This window comes from Geotrypetes seraphini, chromosome 1 (assembly GCF_902459505.1).
Source record: "Geotrypetes seraphini chromosome 1, aGeoSer1.1, whole genome shotgun sequence".
Lineage (NCBI taxonomy): Eukaryota > Metazoa > Chordata > Amphibia > Gymnophiona > Dermophiidae > Geotrypetes > Geotrypetes seraphini.
The window spans coordinates 21,992,708-22,016,603 of NC_047084.1; the positions used below are offsets into that span (position 1 = coordinate 21,992,708).

At 43.1% G+C, this 23,896-nt stretch overlaps 1 protein-coding gene across 1 annotated transcript in view; it reads left to right on the plus strand.

Moving 5' to 3' along the window:
- LOC117352456 (baculoviral IAP repeat-containing protein 1-like) overlaps positions 1 to 23,896 on the plus strand; it is an 88,268-nt gene that overhangs the window by 29,852 nt on the left and 34,520 nt on the right. The window contains exons 7-10 of the mRNA XM_033928958.1: positions 3,446 to 3,565; positions 13,004 to 13,103; positions 16,367 to 16,439; positions 17,711 to 17,759. Of these exons, the coding sequence (XP_033784849.1) occupies positions 3,446 to 3,565; positions 13,004 to 13,103; positions 16,367 to 16,439; positions 17,711 to 17,759 (342 nt within the window). The remainder of the gene's footprint in view (positions 1 to 3,445; positions 3,566 to 13,003; positions 13,104 to 16,366; positions 16,440 to 17,710; positions 17,760 to 23,896) is intronic.

Here is a 23,896-nt window from a genome sequence, read left to right on the forward strand (position 1 = left end):
TCCCTCTACACCATCTTATCCCTCTCCCATGGTCAGACATCTCTGTCTTCTCCCTTCCCCCCTCATATGGTATGGCATCTTTCTCCTCTCCTTTCCATAGCCTGGAACCTCACTCCTCTCCCATGGTCTGGAATCTCTCTCTCCTTCCCTCCCTCTTGCTGAGGTCTAACATCTCTGTCCTCTCCTTTCTGCGGTCTGGCATCTCTCTCTTCCCTCCTTCCCTTCTATTCTGTGGTCTGGCATCTCTCTTTCTCTCCTTCCCATTCCAGTGGTCTGACATCTCTCCCTTCTTTAGGTCATCTCTCCTCCTTCCAAGTGTAATATTTCTCCCTCCCTCCTCTCCACCACTATCATGTCCAACAATTCTTCCTCTTTCTTCCTTTCCCCATATACATCATCTCTCTTTCCCTCTCATGCCACACACCTATGTCCAACAATTCTCCATTCTTTTTCCCTCCCCCACTGGCAGCATTTCTTTCTCTCCCTTCCCACTACTCCACCTGTGCAGCATCTCTCTTTTCCTCCTTTCCTACCCTCCCCAGCCCCTGCATTTGTCTTCCCAACCCTCTCCCAGTATGTGTAGTATCTGTCTTCCCAACCCCCTGAGCATCTGTCCTTTCTGCCTTCCTAACTTCCAACTCCCTACCCCCTGCACCCAGCCCCTCCCTGTCAGGCTCTGCACCCAGCCCCCTTCCCTCCCCCCTCCATCAGGCACTGCACTGCACCTAGCCCACCCTCTCTTTTCCTCTTTTCCTCCTTTCCTACCCCCTCCCCAGCCCCTGCATTTGTCTTTCCCAATCCTCTCGCAGTATGTGCAGTATCTGTCTTCCCAACCCCCTGAGCATCTGTCCTCCCTGCCTTCTCAACTTCCAACTTCCAACTCCCTACCCCCTGCACTCAGCCTCTCCCTATCAGGCTCTGCACCCAGCCCCCTTCCCCAAACCCCCTCTGTCAGGCTCTGCACCCAGCCCCTTCCCTCCCCCCTCCTGGTCAGGCTCTGCACACAGCCCCTTTCCCTCCCTCTCTCCCTTGTCAGGCTCTTCACCCGCAGGATCGGGTTTCTTCTGCCAAATAGCGGCAACGAACACTGCCCTAGTCCCCTTCCCTCCCAACCCATGTCAGGCTCTTTACCTGGGATTGGCTTTCTTCTGCCGCAGAGCAGCAACGAGCACTGCCCCAGGCCCTTCACCCACGGGAACGGCTTTCTTCTGTCGCTCAGTGGCAACTAGCAGGAGCGCACTTTGGTGCGCCTGCTTGGCACTGAGCAGCTTTTTGACTGAGAATTCGCGGGAGCCAGTCAACAAGCCGCTCAGCACCGAGCAGGCGCGCCAAAGCGTGCACTTGCTCAGTGCCACTGAGCGGCAGAAGAAAGTCATTCCTGCGGGTGAAGAACTTTACAGAGGTTGAGAGGGAAGGGGGCTGGGGCAGTGTTCATTGTCGCTATGCGGCAGAAGAAACCTGATCCTACAGGTGAAGAGCCTCACAGGGGAGAGAGGGACGGGGTGCCAATTTTGGGGGAAGCCACTGCCCCTGTGGCCTCCCTCCCATTCCCATGCCTATGAAATGTTTTATTTTCAAATATAATAAAAATGGCTGCATGACAAAAATATTAGCTCAGTGTATGTTCAAAGAGGAAAAAAGAACAAGCGCTTTAAATTCCCAAACTGTCTGATGAATAACTTCAATAGTTAGTTTGGAAGTACAAAAATCATTGAAAAATTGTAGCCATGAATACAGTCCAACTTATCTGAGTCTCATCAGGTTTCTGTCACCACTTGACAGAGCACCATTTCAGTATCTTCGTCAGGAACGGAGACAAGTAAGTCCTAATGAGACATAGATGCAGGTAATCCTTTCTATAATTACGAAGGACAATGAATCCCATGAAAGAAAACCTCCAGAACTTAGCGCAATCAAACTAGAACTGGAGGAAGTAAAAACAATGGTGTCTGAGGCATTTGAAATGCCCTGGGCCCTGCGAAAGTAACGCACTTAAAAACGTCAGGATGTATTCCATGATGTCAGATGCCGGTGTGTGTTCTCAGCGGGATTTAAAGGTTCCAGCTATATATACCAGTTCTCCTTCTTTTCAGTACAAAAATACTTTTTAAAGATGCTATATTATTGTTCCTTTAGTTACAGATGTTACAGTTCTGGATTGTAGTACCTTGATGAAAAAGCACAGGCAGCAATGATGATTACTTCCCAATAGTCAGATATAAAGATCTGCTGTCTGCTTTTAACATAGCTGGAATAGTGAAAGAAATTTCCCCTTCTGCCTTAGATGTGACCAGTCCCTTGACTGGAAAAGACTGTAGTCTGGATGATGAGCACTGCTTAAATAAATCTCCTTCTCATTCCCTTAGGTTTCTTGGGGATAGCAGTGGTTCTGGTTCTGGTCCCAGAAACTCCTGAATCCTTATTCCAAAAGCAAGTGCCTATGTTTGCCCTTCCATATGGGTGTAGGCAGGCCAATTCTTAAAACTGCAAAACAGTGGCAGGCTTGGCAGGCAATAAATATAGGGGCTCTCCCTGTCAGATGGAAAGCCAAAGACAATTTTGGCAGGCAAACAATTAGCTTAAATTCGTTTGGGGTGTTCCTTTTGCCACCAGGAACATCACTCAAGCACAACAACCTCTTTCACTTCCATAGGCTTCTGTAAGTTTCCCCAAACCTCTAGAAGATTCTGGTGCCAGAAGGTCTGAGCTTCCAAGCAGGTACAGGAAGCACAAGAAAAACCATTGGAAAGAGGGAGCCAGTTTTGCTCCTGTCAAATGCAAAATGGCACCACTGATACTCTGATCTGCACATACCCAATGTGGAGTATTGGTCACAGCATTTTATATTTTGCACTAAGTTCAGCTGGGGAATACTGACTTTCTTTTTCCAGTAATTATCTTCTGTTGTAAATGTTTATCTGGAGATGGGTAGGGTTGTGAGAAGAGACCTAGAAGCAGACCTTTTTTGGTTTGGGGTGGGGGTCAAGAGTTATGAAAGGGGATCCATAAGAGAAATTTATTTTGAAGGATGAGGGGTTTTTAGGTTGTAAATCCCACCATTATCTTTGGGGACAGGTACTAAGGGAAGACCCAGAGATAGACCAATCATTGTCTTGATGAGGGGAGGACCAGGAGGCCGGCCATTGTTCTGGGGAGTCTGTATATGTTGAGGGAGACTCTTTTGGGTCCATGGAACGGATCTAATGGGATCCCAAGTCTTGTGTTTGAATTATGGAAATGGAGCAGGAAGAAGAGTGGGAGGATTTCTGGCCTAAAAGATCCTTTTATGTAATTACCATCCCAGTTTTAATGCTGATTAGTTCATAAACTTGAAATGGCACCATTATAAGTAGATGCTCCATTTCTTCTTCCAAAATTGCTATATTATTTCACTGCATTTCATCATTTGCATAACTGAGTACTTTAATTTCTTTATTTTTATAAGGCTCTATGATATCTAATATTTATGAAGATGAAGAAATTCGACTAAATTCTTTTAAAACTTGGCCAAAGAACACACCTGTAGTTCCTGCTGATCTTGTCAAAGCTGGATTTTTCTACACAGGTAAATAATTTCTTGTCATGTGTATATTCTGTTATTGCTATATATGTTTGGTGACATATGCCATTATTTTGGAGGTATAGAGGTGGATTTTAAAACAGGACATCCAAATTGAAATTGAGACATCCTGACTAGGTGCTGAGTGTAGATTTGCTGAGGGAAAGAAAACTTCATTGGAGTATCTTGCCTGCTGGCAAGTCACCAAAGTTGCTGCCCCAGTTACAGCTTCTGCCTCCGTTCATACAGAAAATGTTATCCAAGGAGAGGGGCTGGTTCCATGTGCAAGATGTCTTCAGCTTGAATCCCTCATGAAGGAAGTGAAGGAACTGAGAGAAGAGGTACATCAATGAAATGTTTCATGAAGCATCAAAGATCTCCAGCAGCGGGGAAGAAGAGGCCTTGCTGAGAGAGGATAGCTGGAACCCTGTAAGATCAATACCGTGATTTCACCTGCCCTCAAACTGAAGAACCAATATGCAGCCCTGGAAGTAGAGGAGGTGAGGGCATCCCGGGGGAAAGAAAAAAGCAAAGCTCAATATCCCCAAAGTTGCTGGATCCATGACCACTAGGTAATAGGTGATTCCCTTTTGAAGGGTACAGAGGCATCCATCTGCAGACCAGATGGAGGTTAGATTACTTTCTCAACTACCAGTCTTTCAGAAGGTGTTAAAACCTAATTTATTTCAGAAATCTTTGATAGATTGATCCGCCTCAAATTAACGGTTTTATTAGTAGAGATCTTCTCTCATTCTTTATTTGATCTAAGAATATTTGTTAACCGAGTCAAGCCCTCTCCGAGGGATGAATCAGTATATAAAACTAAAGATCGGATTGGATGTTCCAAGAGGTGTGTTGTCTGCCTAGTGCCACAATTCAAAATGTTACGGAGACCTTGCTGAGACTCATTAAGCCTAATGACAATTATCCAATGCTACACATCCATGTTGGCACAAATGATACTGCTAGATACCCCTCTGAATGTATCAAAAGTGACTTTAGAGCTCTGGGAGAAAAGATGTAGCAGACAGGTGGGCAGGTAATGTTCTCATCAATCCTCCCTCTTGAGGCCAAGGCAGAGAAAATCACATCCTGGATATCAATGCTTGGCTGCACAATTGGTGTTGTTGAGTGTTTTGGCTTCCTGGACCATAGGATGATTTTCCAAAGACTGCTGAGCATCTATCAAAGAAGGGAAGATGTGTCTTCAGCAACAGACTGGCTAACCTATTGAAGAGGCTTTAAACTAGAATCATTGGGGCTTACCCCCAGGTAAGTATAAGCCCTCAGGTAAGTGAATCATTAATTACCTTTGTACACATGGGAAAAAGGGGCAATATCTGGAAAGCAGTAAATACCAATGCCCATAGTATGGGAAATAAGGTTCTGGATCTAAAGGCTGTGATGGAAGAGGCTGATTTGGATTTAGTGGTGATCATGGAGAACCATGATTGGGACTGGCTATAATCTGTTCAAGAAAAATAGGAGGGGGAGTAGCATTATACGAAGGATCTTCAAAGAGTTTCTACACTTATTTAATAAATAGAGTTTAAAAAAATATCTCAAAAGCAAATTACTTCACTACCTGCAAGGTGAACCGACTTGCCTGACGGACTAGTCACATGGCATTCTATGACACGCCCTCCTACCACTTCTTCCGCCCCAACTATTTTCTGCAAAAATATGAAAGTGCAGAACCCTCGTATATTAAATATCATATTAAATATAATATTTTGAAGAACCCTCATATATTAAATATCATATTAAAGTCACACAAATGCAGAACCTACAGTATAAGGAAAAGACTGTGGTTCAATCTGTAAAAAGAGAATGGAAAATGTTTCTACATTGGTGTGATATATAGGCCTCTTTAACAGACAGAAATGGAGAGAGATTTAATATTAGCATTTAAAATATAGCTGTATAAGGGGAAGTATTACAAACATAGAAACATGATGGAAGATAAAGGCCTCCTTCAGAGATATGTCTAATAAAGGGGAAGTTTTACTAATAAGTGATTTTAACATGCCAGATGTTGATTGGGGTATCCCTATTGCAGGGATTCTCTACAAGGAGAACTGTTCCAGCAGTTAGCAATAGAACCCTTGCAGGATGGGTCATACTGGACTTAGTGATTACAAACGGGGAAAGTGTTTCTGATATTATACTGGGTGATCATCCGGCATCCACTGATCACTGCAAGGTACGGTTTAATATCAAGACTGGTATAGAGAGGGCTCATTCAAAAATAAAGGTTCTAGACTTAAAAAATAAAACTAACTTTTTTCAGATGGGGGATTACATCAACGTCTGGATGGGAACGTCTGGAAGGAGTAGAAATGCAGTGGGCACAACTGAAAGGAGTTATTGTAAGGGTGACAACCTTTTTATGAGGCAAGAAAAAATAAGAGGAAAAGAAGGCTGCTTTGGTTCTCAAAAGTAGTAGCTGAAAAGGTAAGGAATAAGAGGTTAGCTTTCATAAACTACAAAAGATCGCAGAAAGAGGAAGACAAGCAAAAATATCTGGAAAAGTTAAGAAAGGCTGGTCGAATAGTCAGGAAAGCAAAGATTAAAATGGTAGAAAAAATAGCTGACAGAGTAAAACGTGGAAACAAGATATTTTGAAGATATATCATTGATAGGAAGAAGTGCAAAAGTGGCACTGTGAGACTCAAAAGTGAAGGGGAAAAATATGTAGAAGTGGATAAAGAAAATGCTGAATTGCTTAACAAATATTTCTGTTCTGTGTTCACTTCTGAAGCACAGGGAGCGGGTCTGTAGAAGATAAACATGAATAGCGATGGAGGAGTGGTAGACCCTGATCGATTTTCAGAGGGTTGTGTTCATGAGGAGCTAGCTAAAATAAAAGGAGACAAAGCGATGGGGCTAGATGGTGTATATCCGAGGGTTCTGAAGGAACTTAGGGGAGTTCTGGTTGCTCTGCTGACTGACCTTTTCAATGTTTCTCTAGAGTCTAGAGTGGTATCAGATGATACCAAAATCTGCAATAGAGTAGACACCCTGGATGGTGTGAATAACATTAAGAAAGACCTAGTGAAGTTTGAAGAATGGTCTGAAATTATGGCAGCTAAAATTTAATGCTAAGAAATGCAAGGCATTTGGGCTGCAAAAATCCAAAGGAATAGTACAGTTTAGGGGGTGAAGAACTTATGTGCATGACAGAAGAGCAGGACTTGGGTGTGATTGTATGTGATGATCAATGAATTGTTTAGTCTCTTTTGGATGTGAACTGCCTAGAACTAAATGGTAAAAGATTCCTCGACAGAACTCTTGCGTTTCAAGCAAATCAACAGAACGGCTGGCTAGGTAATCTTATCACGCACTCTTCATCCTACCTTAACTTCAGAAAAGTAGTCAAAACTAAGCTGTTTAACCGATTTATAACCAAGAACTCTTAAAGACTTTCCTCTGTATTCTACTTACTTGTACTTGACGTCCCTACAATGTGACTTCACTCTGTTTCTCTTCCTCCCCACAAATATGCATGTATTCTAAGACATCACTATTATTCAAAAAATTCATTGTATTCAAGGACTTCATTGTTATGTCTTCGCTGACTGTCCAGCTCTTCTTGTTGTAAACCGCCTCAAACTACTTTGGCTTTGGCGGTATATAAAAAATAAAATAATAATAATATACAAGAATAAAGTTGATTATTATTATTAAGGTGACCAAACAGGTTGAAAAGGTGACAGCGAATGCTAGAAGGATGCTAGGGTGCATAGGAAGAAGTATGACCAGTAGGAAAAAGAAGATATTAATGCCTCTGTATAAGACTCTGGTGATACTTCATTTAGAATATTGTGTACAATTCTGGAGACCACATCTTCAAAAAGATATAAAAAAGGATGGAGTCGGTCCAGAGTAAGTCTACAAAAATGGTGTGTGGTCTTCGTGATAAGGCGCATGGCAAAGGACTTAAAGATCTCAGTATGTGTACTTTGGAGGAAATGTGAGAGAGGAGAGATATGATAAGAGACATTTAAATATCTACATAGTGTAAATGTGCATGAGTTGATTCTTTCATTTGAAAGGAAGCTCTGGGATGAGAGGGCAGAGGATGAACTTAAGAGGTGGTAGGCTCAGGAATAATCTTTAAGGAAATACCTTTTTACAGAAAGGGTGGTAGATGCGGTGAGTCTCACATCAATAGTATGCAAACTCATGGAAACACTAATCAAATGTAAATTAGACGCAATCTTGGATGAGGAGAATCTACGGGATCCCAGTCAACAAGGACTCACCAAGGGTAGGTCCTGCCAATCCAATCTCATCAGCTTCTTTGACTGGGTAACAAAACAGTTAGACTTGGGAGAATCCGTGGACGTCGTTTACCTAGACTTCAGCAAAGCTTTCGATAGTGTCCCGCATCGCAGGCTGTTGAGCAAGATGAAATCAATGGGGCTGGGAGAAACACTAACTACATGGGTCAATGACTGGCTGAGTGGCAGACTTCAGAGGGTGGTAGTTAACGGTACCCTCTCTAAAACATCGGAGGTGACCAGTGGAGTACCGCAGGGCTCAGTCTTGGGCCCGCTCCTTTTCAACATATTCATAGGTGACCTAACTCAGGGGCTTCAAGGTAAGGTAACGTTATTCACTGACGACGGTAAACTATGCAATATAGTGAGAGATGGCAATTCACCCGATAGTATGACACAGGACCTACATTTGTTGGAGCTTTGGTCCTCGACCTGGCAGCTGGGCTTCAATGCTAAGAAATGCAAGATCATGCACCTCGGCAGCAGAAATCCGTGCAGAACTTACACCTTGAATGGTGAGACCTTAGCTAGAACTTCAACAGAACGAGACTTGGGAGTGATCATCAGCGCAGACATGAAAACTGCTGATCATGTGGAGAAGGCTTCATCTAAGGCAAGACAGTTGTTAGGTTGCATCCGCAGGAGTTTCGTCAGCCGGAAGCCTGAAGTCATAATGCCATTATACAGAACCATGGTGAGGCCTCATTTGGAATATTGTGTGCAATTCTGGAGGCCACATTACCGAAAAGATGTGCTGAGAGTAGAGTCGGTGCAACGGATGGCCACCAGGATGGTCTGGGGGCTCAAGGATCTATCGTACGAGGAAAGGCTGAAAAATTTGCAGCTGTACTCACTCGAGGATCGTAGGGAGAGAGGAGACATAATCGAGACATTTAAGTATATTACCGGCTGTATCGAGATAGAAGAAGAGATTCTCTTTCTCAAAGGACCCTCAGCCACAAGAGGGCATCCGCTCAAACTCAGGGGCGGGAAATTTCATGGCGACACCAGGAAATATTTCTTCACCGAGAGAGTGGTTGATCCTTGGAACGAGCTCCCGGTGCAGGTGATCGAGGCAAACAGTGTGTAAGAATTTAAGAGCAAATGGGATGCCCATGTGGGATCCCTTAGAGGGTTAAGCCAAGGGTACCTGTCACCAGGAGTGGGATCCCTAGGATAGTAGACTTGGGGGTGGGTCAGTAGAGTGGGCAGACCTGATGGGCTATGGCCCTTATCTGCCGTCATCTTCTATGTTTCTCTTGGAAGAGGTGGTGGAGACAGAGACTGTGTTTGAATTCAAGAAAGCGTGGGATAGGCACATGGGATCTCAGAGAGAGGAAGAGATAATGGTTACTGAGGATGTACAGACTGGCCTTTATCTGCCATCATGTTTCTATGTTTCTTCCTCTCTCTGAGATTCCACGTGCCTATGCCATGTTTTCTTGAATTCAGACAAAGGTGATTTTAATATGCCAGATATTGAATGGGATATTCCTATTGTAGGGTCTCATAGTAGTAGGGAGACCCTGAATTCTCTACAAGGAGAGCTGTTCCAGAAGTTGGTAATAGAGCCCATGTGGGATGAGGCCATTCTGGACTTATTGCTTATGATGGGAAGAGCATTTCTGATGTTATAGTGGGTGATCATCACATATCCAGTGATCACCACATGATATGGCTTAATATTAAGACAGGTATAGAGAGGTTTAATTCAAAGTGAAGGTTCAAAAAATCTAACTTTGTTCAGATGGGGAGTTGTCTGGATGGGAGCATCTGGAAGAAGTAGGAAAGCAGTGAGCAAAACTGAAAGGGGCTATTATAAGGGCAAGTAAGCCAAAGCAAGAAAAAAAGAAGGCTGCTTTGGTTCTCAAAAAAAGTACAGTAGCTGAAAAGGTAAGGAAAAAGAGGCTAGCCTTTATAAATTACAAAAGATTGCGGAAAGAAGACGTCAGGCAAAAATATCTGGAAGAGGTAAGAGAAGCTGATAGAATAGTCAGGATAGCAAAGATACAACTGGAAGAAAAAATAGCCAGCATGGTAAAACAGGAGGACAAAACATTTTTTAGATATATTAGTAAGAGGAGGAAGTGCATGGAGTTGTGAGGCTCAAAGGTGAAAGGGAGGAATATGTAGAAGGTAATAAAGATAAGGCTGAATTGTATAACAAATATTTCACCTTTTTATTCCAGTGTTAATAGTTAACAGAAAGCAGCAAGTCTTGAACAGGTATCCTTCAGGTTAGAAACAGCTACATTCTAGGAGCAGCTGTTCTGCTTCTGTGATTGGCTGTTTGCTTTCAGCAATCCTTGTGTGCCCTTTTGTGCTGGATACACTTAGCTTGAGCAATCCTAGTTCTTTTCTAGTATTAAGCTTCAGGAGTCCCTGCTAGGAACTTTGTGACAGAATAAACCAGCCATAGAAAAGGTTCTCAAAGATTGAGTCAATCACCTATATGAAAAAGCTGATAGAAGAACTCAATTATCAGGTTTCTTTTGAGTGTCATTGCTGCAGGTTTGCTTTCCAGAGTTAATAGTTATCAGACGCAAGCCACTCTTGAACCTGTGATTTCTGGATTAATAGCCAGCTATTTTCAGAAGGAGCTACTCTGCCTTTTGAGAGCTTGCTATAGTCAGCCCATTCCTAGCCATAACTTATATTTCTTGTAATTATAGTTCTTGTGTCCTGCTTGGCCCAGCAGGAATGAGCATTTCTGCCCCAAACATGGGCTTGTTTCTTCTTGTTTAAATGTTGTTCTCCTGAGGTTTGGATACTAGACTAGAACAAAACAAGAACTAGGATACCTTGAGCAATTCTTATTCTTGTCTTGTTTTGGTCCAATAATCAAGTCTCAGAGTGAATCAACTAATGTAAAGGTACTGAAAGATTGATTCGGTCACCTAAATAAAAAAGCTGATAGGGGAACTCAAGCTAAATTTGAATTTAAAATTGGGATTTAGGTATTAATGCAATAAACACAACTAAATGCCAATTTATGCAGGCCCAAAACATGAACAGCGTTTCTGAAATGGCCATCATAGTCAGAATAGAATGATTACATTTTTTAAGTGATTGAAATGACAACAGTACAATTAAAATATGTGGGCAGTTAAAATGACTAAACTCATTTTTTGTTATGTTTTGGAACTGTTCCTGAAAAGATATTAGTGTTTTCAAATTTTCTCCAACTTACGGTAGTCATTCTTACCATTATGAATTAAGTAAATCAGGGTGAGACAATGCTGAATATTTCAGAACCCCAGGAAAATATCACAACAATATGGCTGAGTTTGGTATACAAGGTGAACAGCTGCAGAATGGACATAGGGAAATAATATTTTTTAAAGCATAACATAGATTTTTACAACAGGACACCTATATGACCCATGCAAAAAGACACTTATTGTAAGTCAGACTTAGGCAATATAGGTATATATAAACCTTAATGAAATATTTAGCCCCAATAGGTAAAAATGCCAATGCGAAGTTTAAAACAGCTCCAAAAAAGGTATATTTTATATGTGTACATGTATATTTCAAACTAGTCTTTAAGCCCATTACATTAATGGGTGCTAGAATAGATGTGTCTGTCTGTCTTTCTTACTTTCTCTCTCTCTCCTTGACCGCTTTCTGTCTGTCTTTCTTTCTGTCTCTCTCCTCAGCTGTCCACCATCACCCCTTGCCTGCTCCCTCTGTCCAGCAGTAGCGCTTTCTTTTTGTCTCTCTCTCTCCTTGACCACTATCTGCCTGTCTTTCTTTCTGTCTCTCTCTCTCCTTGGCCACTGTCTGTCTTTCTTTCTGTCAATCTCTCTCCTTGGCCGCTTTCTGTCTGTCTGTCTTTCTTTCTGTCTCTCTCCTTGGCCGCTTTCTGTCTGTCTTTCTTTATTTTTGTTTCTCTCCTTGGCCACTGTCTTTCTTTCTTTCTGTCTCTTTCCCTCCTGCTGTCTATATTTCTTTCTTTCTTTCTGTCTCTCTCCCTCCCGGTGTCTATATTTCTTTCTTTCTGTCTGACTCTCTCCCTGCCCTCTGTCTTTCTTTCCGTCTGTCTCTCTCCATGGCCCCCTTTGTCTGTCTGTCTTTATTTATGTCTGTCTCTCTCCCTGGCCCCCTTTGTCTGTCTGTCTTTCTTTCTGTCTGTCTCTCTCTCTGGCCCCGTCTGTCTGTCTCCCACCCCTCCCCCTCCACTTCCTTGTGCAGCAGCAGCAGCAGCAGCATTTTCCTGCTCCTTCACTTCCCTGTATTTACATCTTGTAATTCTTACCAGCATGGGAGGACTCATTCATTCGACTAAACACCTCTTCTGATAGCTGGACGCCTCGCAGCACCTGCACCCTGTCCGCCTCGTCCAGGCTGAAGGACACTCTCCTGCCGTTGCACTCGCCACTACCTATCACCGCCACCACACCACAGGAGACAAACTGCTGCGTTAAGCACTGCACTGTAAGCGCTGCAAATTGTCGCACATGCCGCAAATCGAACACAGCCACGGAGGCACAAATCACGGAGGCAGGGATCACGCCATTGTAAGTGCGCATGCGCACTTAGGGTTTTATTATAGAGGATGATATATACATACATCACGACTCCACCTCCATTCCACTCAAATTATGCACTTGGGTCCTGGGATCAGGAGCAAATATGCGTATTTTATGCCACATTCTTTTCGTATGAGTGCTGGTCTTACATATCTCAGTGAGGGAGGGGAGGACATCTTATAGTAGAATTTAGCAAGTGGAATGTAATAATTCTACTGGATTGTTGGTTCAATATCGCCTTGATAATGAATGTGACTGTTGGGCAGACTAGATGGACCACGCAGATCTTTATCTGCCCTCATTTACTATGTTATTTTACTATCAAACAAAAATATGAGCTCACGCCCCATTCATGTACTTTTTATGCATATATGCGATGATGCAGTTTTATAAAAGCCCTTTTCCATGTGCAAAGCAGGCTTTTACACATAGAAAAAGCTTTATAATATTACCCTCCAGGAAATCTATACTAGGACAAAATGAATGGGAACCCAAGAACATCACCAAAGAGAATGCAAAAGAGGCAAGAAACAGGACTGCTAGTATTTTGAGAACTAATTTTAGGTGACCATGTTGGAAGGGCCAGAGTACAGAGAATAAATCTACAGTTAATGTCTCTTATTTTCTAGGTGCATCTGATGCCGTGAGGTGCTTCTCCTGTAGCTTACTTGCAAACAATTTTGAACCAGGGGATGATCCGTGGACTGAACATATGAAATTTAAATCAAAGTAATTATTATTATTATTTATATGATAATTTTGAGAAAATATTTTAAAGTGATTAGTGCAGATAGAAAGCATTTTAGTCATATTAATTTGCTGTCGGGAAGTTTCCTTCCCCTCCCAATATAAATAATAGGCTTTTCTGAAAAGAGGTATTTCTGGGGAGATGCTTGATTTCATGGAAGAAAATAACACATATATAGGGCAAGTCTCTAAATTGGTGCCTCCAGTTTAAGAGCCCAAAAAAATTTGGACACCTAGCATTTTCGAAAATGGACCCTTCTGAAAGTCCAATTTTGAATGTTTTGTGGGAAATGCCCAAAATCGGACATAGATGTCCTATCGAAAATTCCTCTCCGCATATGCCACTAGTGCACCTAAGGATATTCACTTATATGCCTATATATGGGCATGTCAATTCCGACCTTATGCTAATATTCTGCAACTTGGTACCATGAAGATGTTATACAATAACGGCTAAGTGCATAAGGTTTCATTTGCTATGCAAGGCGAGGCATTTGCTAGGCCAGCCTACTTTGATAATGTAAGGTGGGCTGGCCTAGCAAAAGCCCCAAGACTGTCCGGGCTAGGAAAGGAGAAGGCCTGCTGCTGGACAGGGGGAGCAGTGAAGGGGTGCTGCTGGACAGGTATTGATGGATAAGGGGAGCAGGGAAGAGGTGCTGCTGGACAGGGGGAGCAGTGAAGGGGTGCTGCTGGACATGGGGGAGGTAAAAGGAAGGTAGAAGGGCTACTGCTAGACAGGGGGAGCAGGGAAGGGGTGCTGATGGACAGGTATTGATGGACAGGGGGAGCAGGGAAGAGGTGCTGCTGGACAGGGGGGAGGTAAAACCAGGGCAGGATTAATTCTTCGAGGGCCCCTAGGCACCCAAGTACGCTGGGCTCCCCTGGCCCTGCCCTGCCCCTATCCCACCCATGCCCCGCCCCTACCATGCCCATGCCCTGCCCCTGCCCCTGTCCCACCCCTACCCTGCCCCCCTGCCCCGCCCATTTATCTGTTTTCTTATTTACTTCTTTATTTCCCCTTGTATTTCTTTTTTTTTTTAATTCAAAACAAAGATTAGCATACCAATCAGTGCACAGTTTTTCTTCTATGCAACCCCCAAACACCTCTGAACAAATCCCCCTTCCTTCCCTTCCCACCTATTTACACAGGACTTTAACTCTGAACTCTTTCCATGTATATATAAAAGTGTTCAGTTATTTGTAAAGCAGTAATACTATCCAAAATATAAGTCTATATTAATAACCAAGTTTACAACGCCTCTCAACTGCCTCACTCTACATCAACCAACTGTAACCCTTATGTTCAAAGAAGCGTGGTATGAACATAGAGGATCTAGAATCAGAAAACAATAATCAGGTTAATTCAAGGTGCTCCCAAGAACCATGGCTGATGCATTTCGCCAAACAAGGCTAGTCAACACTAATAAAAAAAACATGACTTTCATACAAACAGAACACAGAAAACACCTTTGCCTAGTATGGAATATGTAATCACAAACTAACCTCTCCCCCTTTTACAAAACTGTAGTATGGTTTTTAGCCATGGCCAGCGCTAAAAAATGCTCTACAGTTTTGTAAAAGGGGGGATAAAATATAAATACGTAGACAAAGGTTAAATAAAACCATCAAGAATCTGGACTCTGCATACAATGCAACACCACAGAAACAGCGATGTCCCCTAAAGCAAAAAAATTAATAAATAGAATTTTTTTTCTACCTTTGTCTTCTTTGGTTTCTGCTCTCCTCATCTTCTTGTCACTCTCTTCTTTTCATCTTCTGTCCTTCTTTGCCTCTTCCAGAAATTGTCTGTCTCTCCCATCCATCTCTTCTTCCTCCCTTCCCCAACGGGCCCCCCCCAGCAGTAATGGCAACGCCCCCCCTGCAGTAACGGAAACGGGCCCCCTCCCGCCTGCAGCAACAGCAACACCAACACAGCCAAATGTATTACAGGAAAGTCCCGCGATGACTGCTTCTGCCGGTCCAGCCTCCTCTGATGTCACTTCTTCCAGAGCAAGTAAGTGGCGTCAGAGGGGGCTGGACTGACAGAAGCAGTCATCGCGGGACCTTCCAGTAACAAATCTGGCCACATTGCCTTTGCTGTTGCTGCGGGCGGGTGGGCGGTCCGTTGCCATTACTGCGGGGAGGGGGAGCCATTACCGTTACTGCAGAGGGGGCCTGTTGCTATTAAAAAATAGCAAGGTGAGTCACCCTCCTTCAGCGGGCCCCCCTCACAGTTTCGGGCCCTAGGCACGTGCCTACTTGGCCTAGTGATTAATCCGGCCCTGGGTAAAACGAAGGGAAAAGGGCTGCTACTGGACAGTGGGGAGGTAAAAGGAAGGTATAAGGGCTACTGCTGGACTGTTGGACTGGGGGAGCAGGGAAGGGGTGCTGCTTGGCAGGTATTGATGGACAGGGGGAGCAGGGAAGAGGTGCTGCTGGACAGGGGGGAGGTAAAATGAAGGGAGAAGGGCTACTGCTAGACAGGGGGAGCAGTGAAAGGGTGATGCTGGACAGGGGGGAGGTAAAAGGAAGGGAGAAGGCCTGCTGCTAGACAGGGGGTGCAGTGAAGGGGTGCTGATGGACAGGGGGAGCAGGGAAGAGGTACTACTGGATAGGGGGAGGAAAAATGAAGGGAGAAGGGCTGCTGTTGGACAGGGGGAGCAGTGAATGGGTGCTGCTGGACAGGGGGAGGTAAAGGTAAGCGAGAAGGGCTACTTCTGGTCAGGGGGAGCAGGGAAGTTGCTGGACAGGTGGAGGAGAGACAGAAAGACAAGACAGCAGGCAAGGAGAGAGACAGAAAGAAAGAAAGAATTCCTAAGTCTACATATCTATTCTAGCACCTGTTAATGTAACAGGCTAAAAAACTAGTAGAATATACAGTACAATGTTTCTCCTATTCTTCAAAGCTAAATATGAAAACAGTCAAACATTGATGTTCTTCCGTATAGCCAGTTAGTGCCAATATTAAGTGGCTTAATGGCTAAGTTTATTGGCCAGATAGAGCCATATAAAAAGCAGCTCTATCTTTGGCTGTTATAACTTAGCTGGCTAGCTGATGAATATCAGCTTAACCAGCTATTTTTTTAGCAGCCAAAAAACCCAGAAATTCAATGCCATTTGCTAGGTACGACCTAGCATTGAATTTCTAGTTTCACCACCAGCCGCATGAGTCAGCCCTGCTAACTCCATGGTCTGACCATACCACTGAATATTGATTTCTGTTTTACACTACCATTAAATTTTAGATGTAAGTATATGGCCAGCACTACACAAGTGGAAGAAGATAAAATCGCCAAGCCAACTTCCCTGCTTACACAGGTACCAAGAAACATTTTATACAAATAATAATATGTGGAGAGGGCAATGATCAACTTATGTATGTTGTTGCAGATTCTCTGGGGTTTGCACCAAGAGTTTTGTTTGATTATTGCCTCTGAAAAAAAATCTCCCATAGATTTTTGCTTGCATTGTCTGCAGATAATTTTATATCACAAACAATGCATCTTGTGTGCATCTACTCTCCTCCATCTAATACACTGCCTGTGCATGGGAAGCTTATTTGTTTGGAATCCCTGTTTTCAAACCAATATCTTTAACCAGTTTTACATGCCTGCATAGTTTATTCTATGCTGCTGTTCCCATAGAAATGCATTGTGTTATTTTTTTTTGGGGGGGAGAGTTTATTTTTGTCAAATTTAGCCCATTTGAGTGCTCAATGTGAGTTTTTACTGTTTTTTTTCCAACATGCCAGGCTTCATTCCATTGTGATAACACCAAACAATTGGACCCAGATGTATGCCAATCAGGCCTTAGGATTAGTGGGGATGGGCGGACCCGCTATGCCTAAGGCCTGATTGGTCCAGGCTTCTAGAGCCTGGGCCAATCAGGCCTTAGATTTAGCGGGGATGGGCCGGGAAGGGGCGGGCCCTTCTCATTTCCACGAGGCGGGCCTGTCGGCTGGACGGCAGCAAGACCCGTCCAGCCGACCAACATTTAAAGGTTAGTTGGCGGAGGGAGATTAGTTGGAGGGGGGGTCGTCGGGTTTTCCGGCAGGAGGAGTTGGGCATTCTCCTGTCGGCGATTACGAGTTTGGGAGGGGGAGGGGGGTCCGGGGTTCGGGGTTCCAACAGGAGGAGTTGGGCATCCTCCTGTCAGCGATTACCAGTTTGGGGGGGGGGGGGGGTCCGGGGTCCGGGATTCCGACAGGAGGAGTTGGGCATCCTCCTGTCGGCGATTACCAGTTTGGGGGGAGGGGGGGTTCGGGGTTCCGACAGGAGGAGTTGGGCATCCTCCTGCTGGCGATGGGACAGGCGATAAGTGTAGCGACTGTGTCTAATTTAACCTGATTCTCTAACCGGCGTCTGTACCATGGACGCCGGTTACAGAATCGGGGTTTAGTGTAGGACCGATTCTGTATAGGACACCTCTCCTGGGTGTCCTATACAGAATCAGGGCCTAAATGCTCTGCGCTGCTCCCGACGCTCATAGGAACTCTCCACTTTGCATAGGGAACTAATATTGGAGAACACGTGTTTTTCGGGTTGACATTTTGAATATAGATAAATTTTAAAAATTAACTCTTTTTCTAGAAGATGAACTTTAAAATGAAGGATGAAGATCCAGATTCTCTTCCTACTGGTGAGTGACTACTTTAATTACAAAAGCAATTTGTGCACATAACCACTGTATGTAACACTTTAAACTTGTGGTATTTGTATATAGTATAAGCTTACCTGAAATTAACCTAATTTTAATTTTTAACACATTTTTTTCTTGTGCTAACTTTAGTATGCTGGCAATTAGGCTTCACTCAGTTGTAGGTGCTATACAGGAATCTGTAAAACCATATATACACAGAAGTACACCAAGGTGCTGAAGGCAAAGTTAAATCTATACAGGTCACTGGTGAGATCCTCCCTCCTTTGGCATATTGTGTTCAGTTCTGGATACTTTGCGTTCTGAGAAGGGCTATCAAAATGATGTAGATCTTTTACCATAAGCCTTAAGAATAAAAACTTAAGAACATGGTGCTATCTATTCTGGGCTGGTTAGTGAAGGAATTGATAATCTGTTTTGAGACTGGTGGCACAATGTCATAGCTGAAGAATGAGGAATGAGGAATCAATACATTTTTAAAGCATGTTTTTAATAATTTAAATCAAACATTACAAGTCAAACACTTCCACTAGCATAGAAAGAAACATAGAAATATGACGGCAGATAAATACCTAATGGCCTATCCAGCCTGCCCTTCCCCGCCATCTATTATCTTCTCTTCTCCCTAAGATATACCACATGCCTGTCCCATGTCCACCACCTCCACCGGGAGACCATTCTACACATCTACCACCCTTTCTGTAAAGAAGTATTTTCTTATATTACTCCTGTGCCTAAAACTTCTTAACTTCATCCTATGCCCTTTCCTGAAGCTTTCTTTCACTTGAAAAAGACTCACTTCCTGTACATTAATGCCACTGAGATATTTCAATGTCTCTATCATATCCGCTCTCTCCCGTCTTTCCTCTAGAATATTCGTACATATTAAGTTCTCTAAGTCTATCCCCATTCAATTTATGATAAAGGCCAGTAACCATCTTTGTAGCAGCCCTCTCAACCAACTCCATTCTATCTATATGTTTTTGAAGGTACAATCTCCAAAATGCACACAATATTCCAAATCGGGCCTTACCAAAGACTTATACAGCGGCATGATCATAGAAAGATAGACAAAATATCACCAAAAGGCATTCACTCTGTTTAACCCTCTATCTGAAACAAATTGAGGCAGGGTTCTAATACGGAGAAAAGACCTCAGTGTTCCCTAAGAATGAACTTGGGAAACTACTATGACAATTACTAAGTTGTCATAGAGAGCACATCCTTGGTCACAGAAAAACTCCTTAAGAATATAATAAATAATTAAATATGTTTTAGCAAAAATGCTTATGGCAGAAAAATGTTTATAACAAAAAAGAACCCCGGACTTATCTCAACATTCTCCTCAGATGAGGGAAAGATCACCGCTGCTCAATTTTCACGGTGCAGAGATTCAGTATGATGCGCATCTTATAACTGTCATCTTATAACTCCCTTCGCATCATACTTTTTGAAGGTGCGGCCTCCAGAATTATACACAATATTCTAAATGAGGTCTCACCAGAGGCATCAATACCTCCTTTTTCATACTGGCCATACCTCTCCCTATGCACCCTAGAATCCTTCTAGCTTTCGCCGTCACCTTTTCAACCTTAAGATCATCACATACAATCACACCCAAGTCCCGCTCTTCTGTCGTGCACTTAAGTTCTTCACCCCCTACACAGCACTGTTCCCTCAGGTTTTTGCAACCCAAATGCATGACTTTGCATTTCTTAGCATTAAATTTTAAAATCACTTATCAGTTGTGCTTCCCCTTTCCTAGCTATCTTGTGAATGTCTTTAATTAAATCCTTGTTCATTTCTTCTGCCTGTGAAGGAGGCCTATATATTACACCAATGTACATGCCTTTTCCATTACCTCTTTCCAGATTAACCCACAGTTCTTCTTTACCCCCTATATCTTGCAATTCTGTCACTTTAATATTCTCCTTAACATATAATGCCACTCCTCCTCTTTTACCTACTCTATCCCTCCTGAATAGATTATAGCCAGGTACAACTACATCCCATTCATGGTTCTCCTTGAACCACTTCTCCGTGACCACCACTAAATCCAATTCAGCTTCAACTATTAGAGCTTCTAGATCTGGAATTTTGTTATCCATACTATAGACATTGGTATACAATGCTTCCCAGCTATCGCCCTTTTGTCTCATTTCAATAATGGTATTTGATGTCTTATATTTCTGAGAGTTATTAATTACCTGGAGGCATTTTACACTCATCCCCAGAAAATTTAGTTTAAAGCCCTCTTTAATACCTTAGCTAATCTGTTACTGAAGACACTTCATCCCTTCCTGGATAGATGGACACCATTTCTGCTGATCAGGTCTAAGAAAATCATTCCATGGTCTAGAACAGTGTTTCTCAACTCGGTCCTGGAGTACCCCTCTTGCCAGTCAGGCTTTCAGGATAACCACAATGAATATGCATGAAATAAATTTGCATATAATGGAGGCAGTGTATGCAAATCAAGTATATTCATTGTGGATATCCTGAAAACCTGATTGGCAAGGGGGGTATTCCAGGACCGAGTTGAGAAACACTGGTCTAGAATACAGTTCAACTTAGGCATTGTTAGTTATACTCTTCAAGACTGAGACAGGAAGGGAGTGGTGAAGAAGGAGAAAGAGGTCGCTGAAAGACTTAACATGTTCTTTTCATCTGTATTTACAAACGAAGACACAACCAACATACCTTTCTTTTTCTAGGTTTCTGGCACTATTGCTTTGCGGTGCCATCGCTGTACCTTATTGCCGCCTGTTGTCTTTTCCGAGAAAGAGAGCAAAAAGTCTGACCAGTACCAAGCCATGCCATTCTGCCACCTTGAACCTGCCCTAGAAATCAAAGGGCTTGACTGGGAATTGAACCCAGGACCTCTTGCACCCAAAGCAAGAATCACACCACTAGACCAGTGGTTCCCAAACCAGTCCTGGGGAACCCCCAGCCAGTCAGGTTTTCAAGATATCCCTAATGAATATGCATGAGAGAGATTTGCATATAATGGAAGTGACAGATATGCAAATCTCTCTCATGCATATTCATTAGGGATATCTTGAAAACCTGACTGGCTGGGGGTCCCCCAGGACAGGTTTGGGAACCACAGCAATAGTCCAACAAGGCAGTGTGCTGTGCTGCAGTGTAAGTTGTGCTGGTGGATGCAGGTCATTTCTGGGCTTGTATTGGAAATTCCTGTGTGCCTGGTAAAATTAGATAAGTTCTTGAAAAAAAATCAGGCCTGTCCTAGCTGAGGATGGTTTCAATCCATCGACCTCTGGGTTATGAGCCCAGCACGCTCCTGCTGTGCCACTCTTCTCCCTGGAGAATGTGCTTTCTGCCTACTTCCCTTATGGCCGATCCCTCTGTCTCGGTCCTCTCGCGGAAGATAACACATGAAGTTGACTAAAACGGTCTGTGCTCTTTGTCATAAGGCGTATATGGGGGACAGACCTAAAGATCTCAAAATCTATACTTTTGAAGAAAGGTGGTAGATGGGTGACAGGATACAGACGTTTAAATACCTAGGTGGCACAAATGCACCGGAAGCAAACTTCTTTCATTTGAAAAAAAAGCATTGGAATGAGGGGGCGTGGAAAAAAGGGGAAAAGGGATAGATTCGGAAATAACCTTAGAAAATCTTCTTTACAGAAAGTGTTGCTAATTTGTGGAACGGCTTCCTGTTTGGAGGTTGTATCTCAATTCTAGAAAGCTTGCAACAAGTAACTAGGAGAGTGGATGTCACAGAGCAATTCTTCAATGGAAATCAAGCACAAAAGTTAACATCCATGGAAGTGAGCCTTGAAGATGTGCGCAGGCAGATAGAAAAACTAAAAACTGACAAATCCCCGGGTCTGGACGGAATCCATTCATGGGTTCTGAAGGAACTAAAGGAGGAGATAGCGGAACTACTGCAGCAAATTTGCAACCTATCCCTGAAAACAGGCGTGATCCCAGAGGATTGGAAGATAGCCAATGTCACGCCCATCTTTAAAAAGGGATCAAGAGGTGGATCCAAGATGGCTGCTACTGTCATCTGACTGCTGTGAGGACGCCGTTGATAGTCAATTTACCTTAAGATTTGGCGGCCAAAATGCCGAAAAGAAGGGGCAGAAGTGTCGGTGGAGCCTCCCGACGTTCGGTAGCCCCGTTGCCTACGGTCAACGACATTTTTCGGCGACTTCTGAGCGAGCAGGAAACGTCGGGGAATCGCCCTGTGAGTGTCCCGGCAAAGAGTAGTGCCGCGGGGTCTCCTCAAGGGCTCGACATCACGCTGAGCCCCGACGTAAGGACGCCTCCGCTTCAGCCACAAGTGCTGGGAGCCAGCTCACCGCGAGGAGAGAGCACACCCGAAGAGGAAGTGTTCTCCCCCCGAGAGACCAGTTTGTTGGAGGGCTCGCTACAGGGAAAACCCAGAGTGATTCTCTCCTCTGGAAGGAACCAGCGACTGGGACAACGTTGGCTGAAGAAACTCAGGACCCCAGAGAGGTAAAGCACTCCAATGAACAATATTTAAAGACACAAGTTACCTTTATTCCTCCTGATAAGCCCTCTGAAGTCACTTTAGATTCTCTATGGGACTTAGTATCTAAATTAGGGAATTCCCTTAATCCACAAATAAAACATTTGGATCAAGAGATAAAAAACCAGAAAGAAGAAATCAATTTATTAAAGCAAGATATGGTATTGTTGAAGTCCGAAATACAAGAAGAAAACAAGGAACTTAAAACAATTACAAGTAATCAAGATCTACTTGTTAAAGATAATTTAATTATGAAAACAAAATTGGAAGATCTTGAAAATAAGACTCGGGCTAATAATTTGCGTTTAATTAACTTTCCAAAAATTTCATCAATTTCTCCACGAGAAATGATAAAGCGCTACTTTCTGGAGATATTAACAATACCTGAGGATTCTTTACCACCTCTTACAAGAGTATATTATTTGCCTACAAAAAATCGGGATCCTCAAAAGAAAGAAGATGAAGGAACATCGCAGGAAGCACCCTTGGACGTTTCCACTTTATTGGAACAATCAGATAGAGAATTGGCTATCCCAGCCACTCTCTTACTGACTGTAGCTTTGGCTCCAGATAAGGACTGGATACTTAAACTTTTCTTTAAAAATAGGTCTAAGGACTTCCTGGGTCTCCATATTCAAATATTTTCTGATGTCTCTAGGGAGACTCAGAAGAGAAGAAGGGAATTCCTAATGTTGAAGCCAGGTGTGACCCAGATTGGAGCTCTTTTCTTTCTTAGATATCCATGTAAATGTGTCATCAGATATCGTTCTTTTAAATATGTTTTTGTAGAACCAGCTCATTTGATTGCTTTTCTTTCTCTGAAACGTCTTGAGTGTGGAATACCCTGTACCTAAGTGATAATTTGCTCTGCATCAGCACAGATTCAGTAATTTTCTTTGTAAAATTATTCTTCAATTTAATTACTCTTTTCGTTAACCTTGGATCCAAAATTGAGGACTAGTGTGTGATTAAGATAAGAAATGTTTTCTTTTTTCCTTTATACTTTGATCCATTATTAGGATTGGAAGTTAACCTAAATGTTATATTTTCTTGATTATACTTTCTGTACAAGTTATGCTTGATAATAATGTAAAATCTTATAAATAAATAAATTTTTAAAAAAAAAAGGGATCAAGAGGTGACCCGGGAAACTACAGACCGGTGAGTCTGACCTCGGTTCCAGGGAAAATGGCGGAAACACTGATAAAAGAAAACATCGATGAACATCTTGAAAGAAATGAACTTCTGATAACCAGCCAACATGGTTTCTGCAGGGGGAGATCATGCCTGACTAACTTATTGCACTTCTTCGAGGGAATTAACAAACCGATGGACAGAGGAGACCCCATAGACATCATATACCCAGATTTCCAGAAAGCCTTTGACAAGGTGCCTCATGAACTGAAGAACCATGGGGTGGACGGAGACATACATAGATGGATCAGAAACTGGTTAGTGGGTAGGAAACAGAGGGTAGGGGTGAAGGGCCACTACTCGGACTGGAGGAAGGTCACGAGTGGTGTTCCACAGGGCTCTGTGCTCAGGCCGCTGCTATTTAATATATTCATAAATGATCTAGAAACAGGGACAAAGTGTG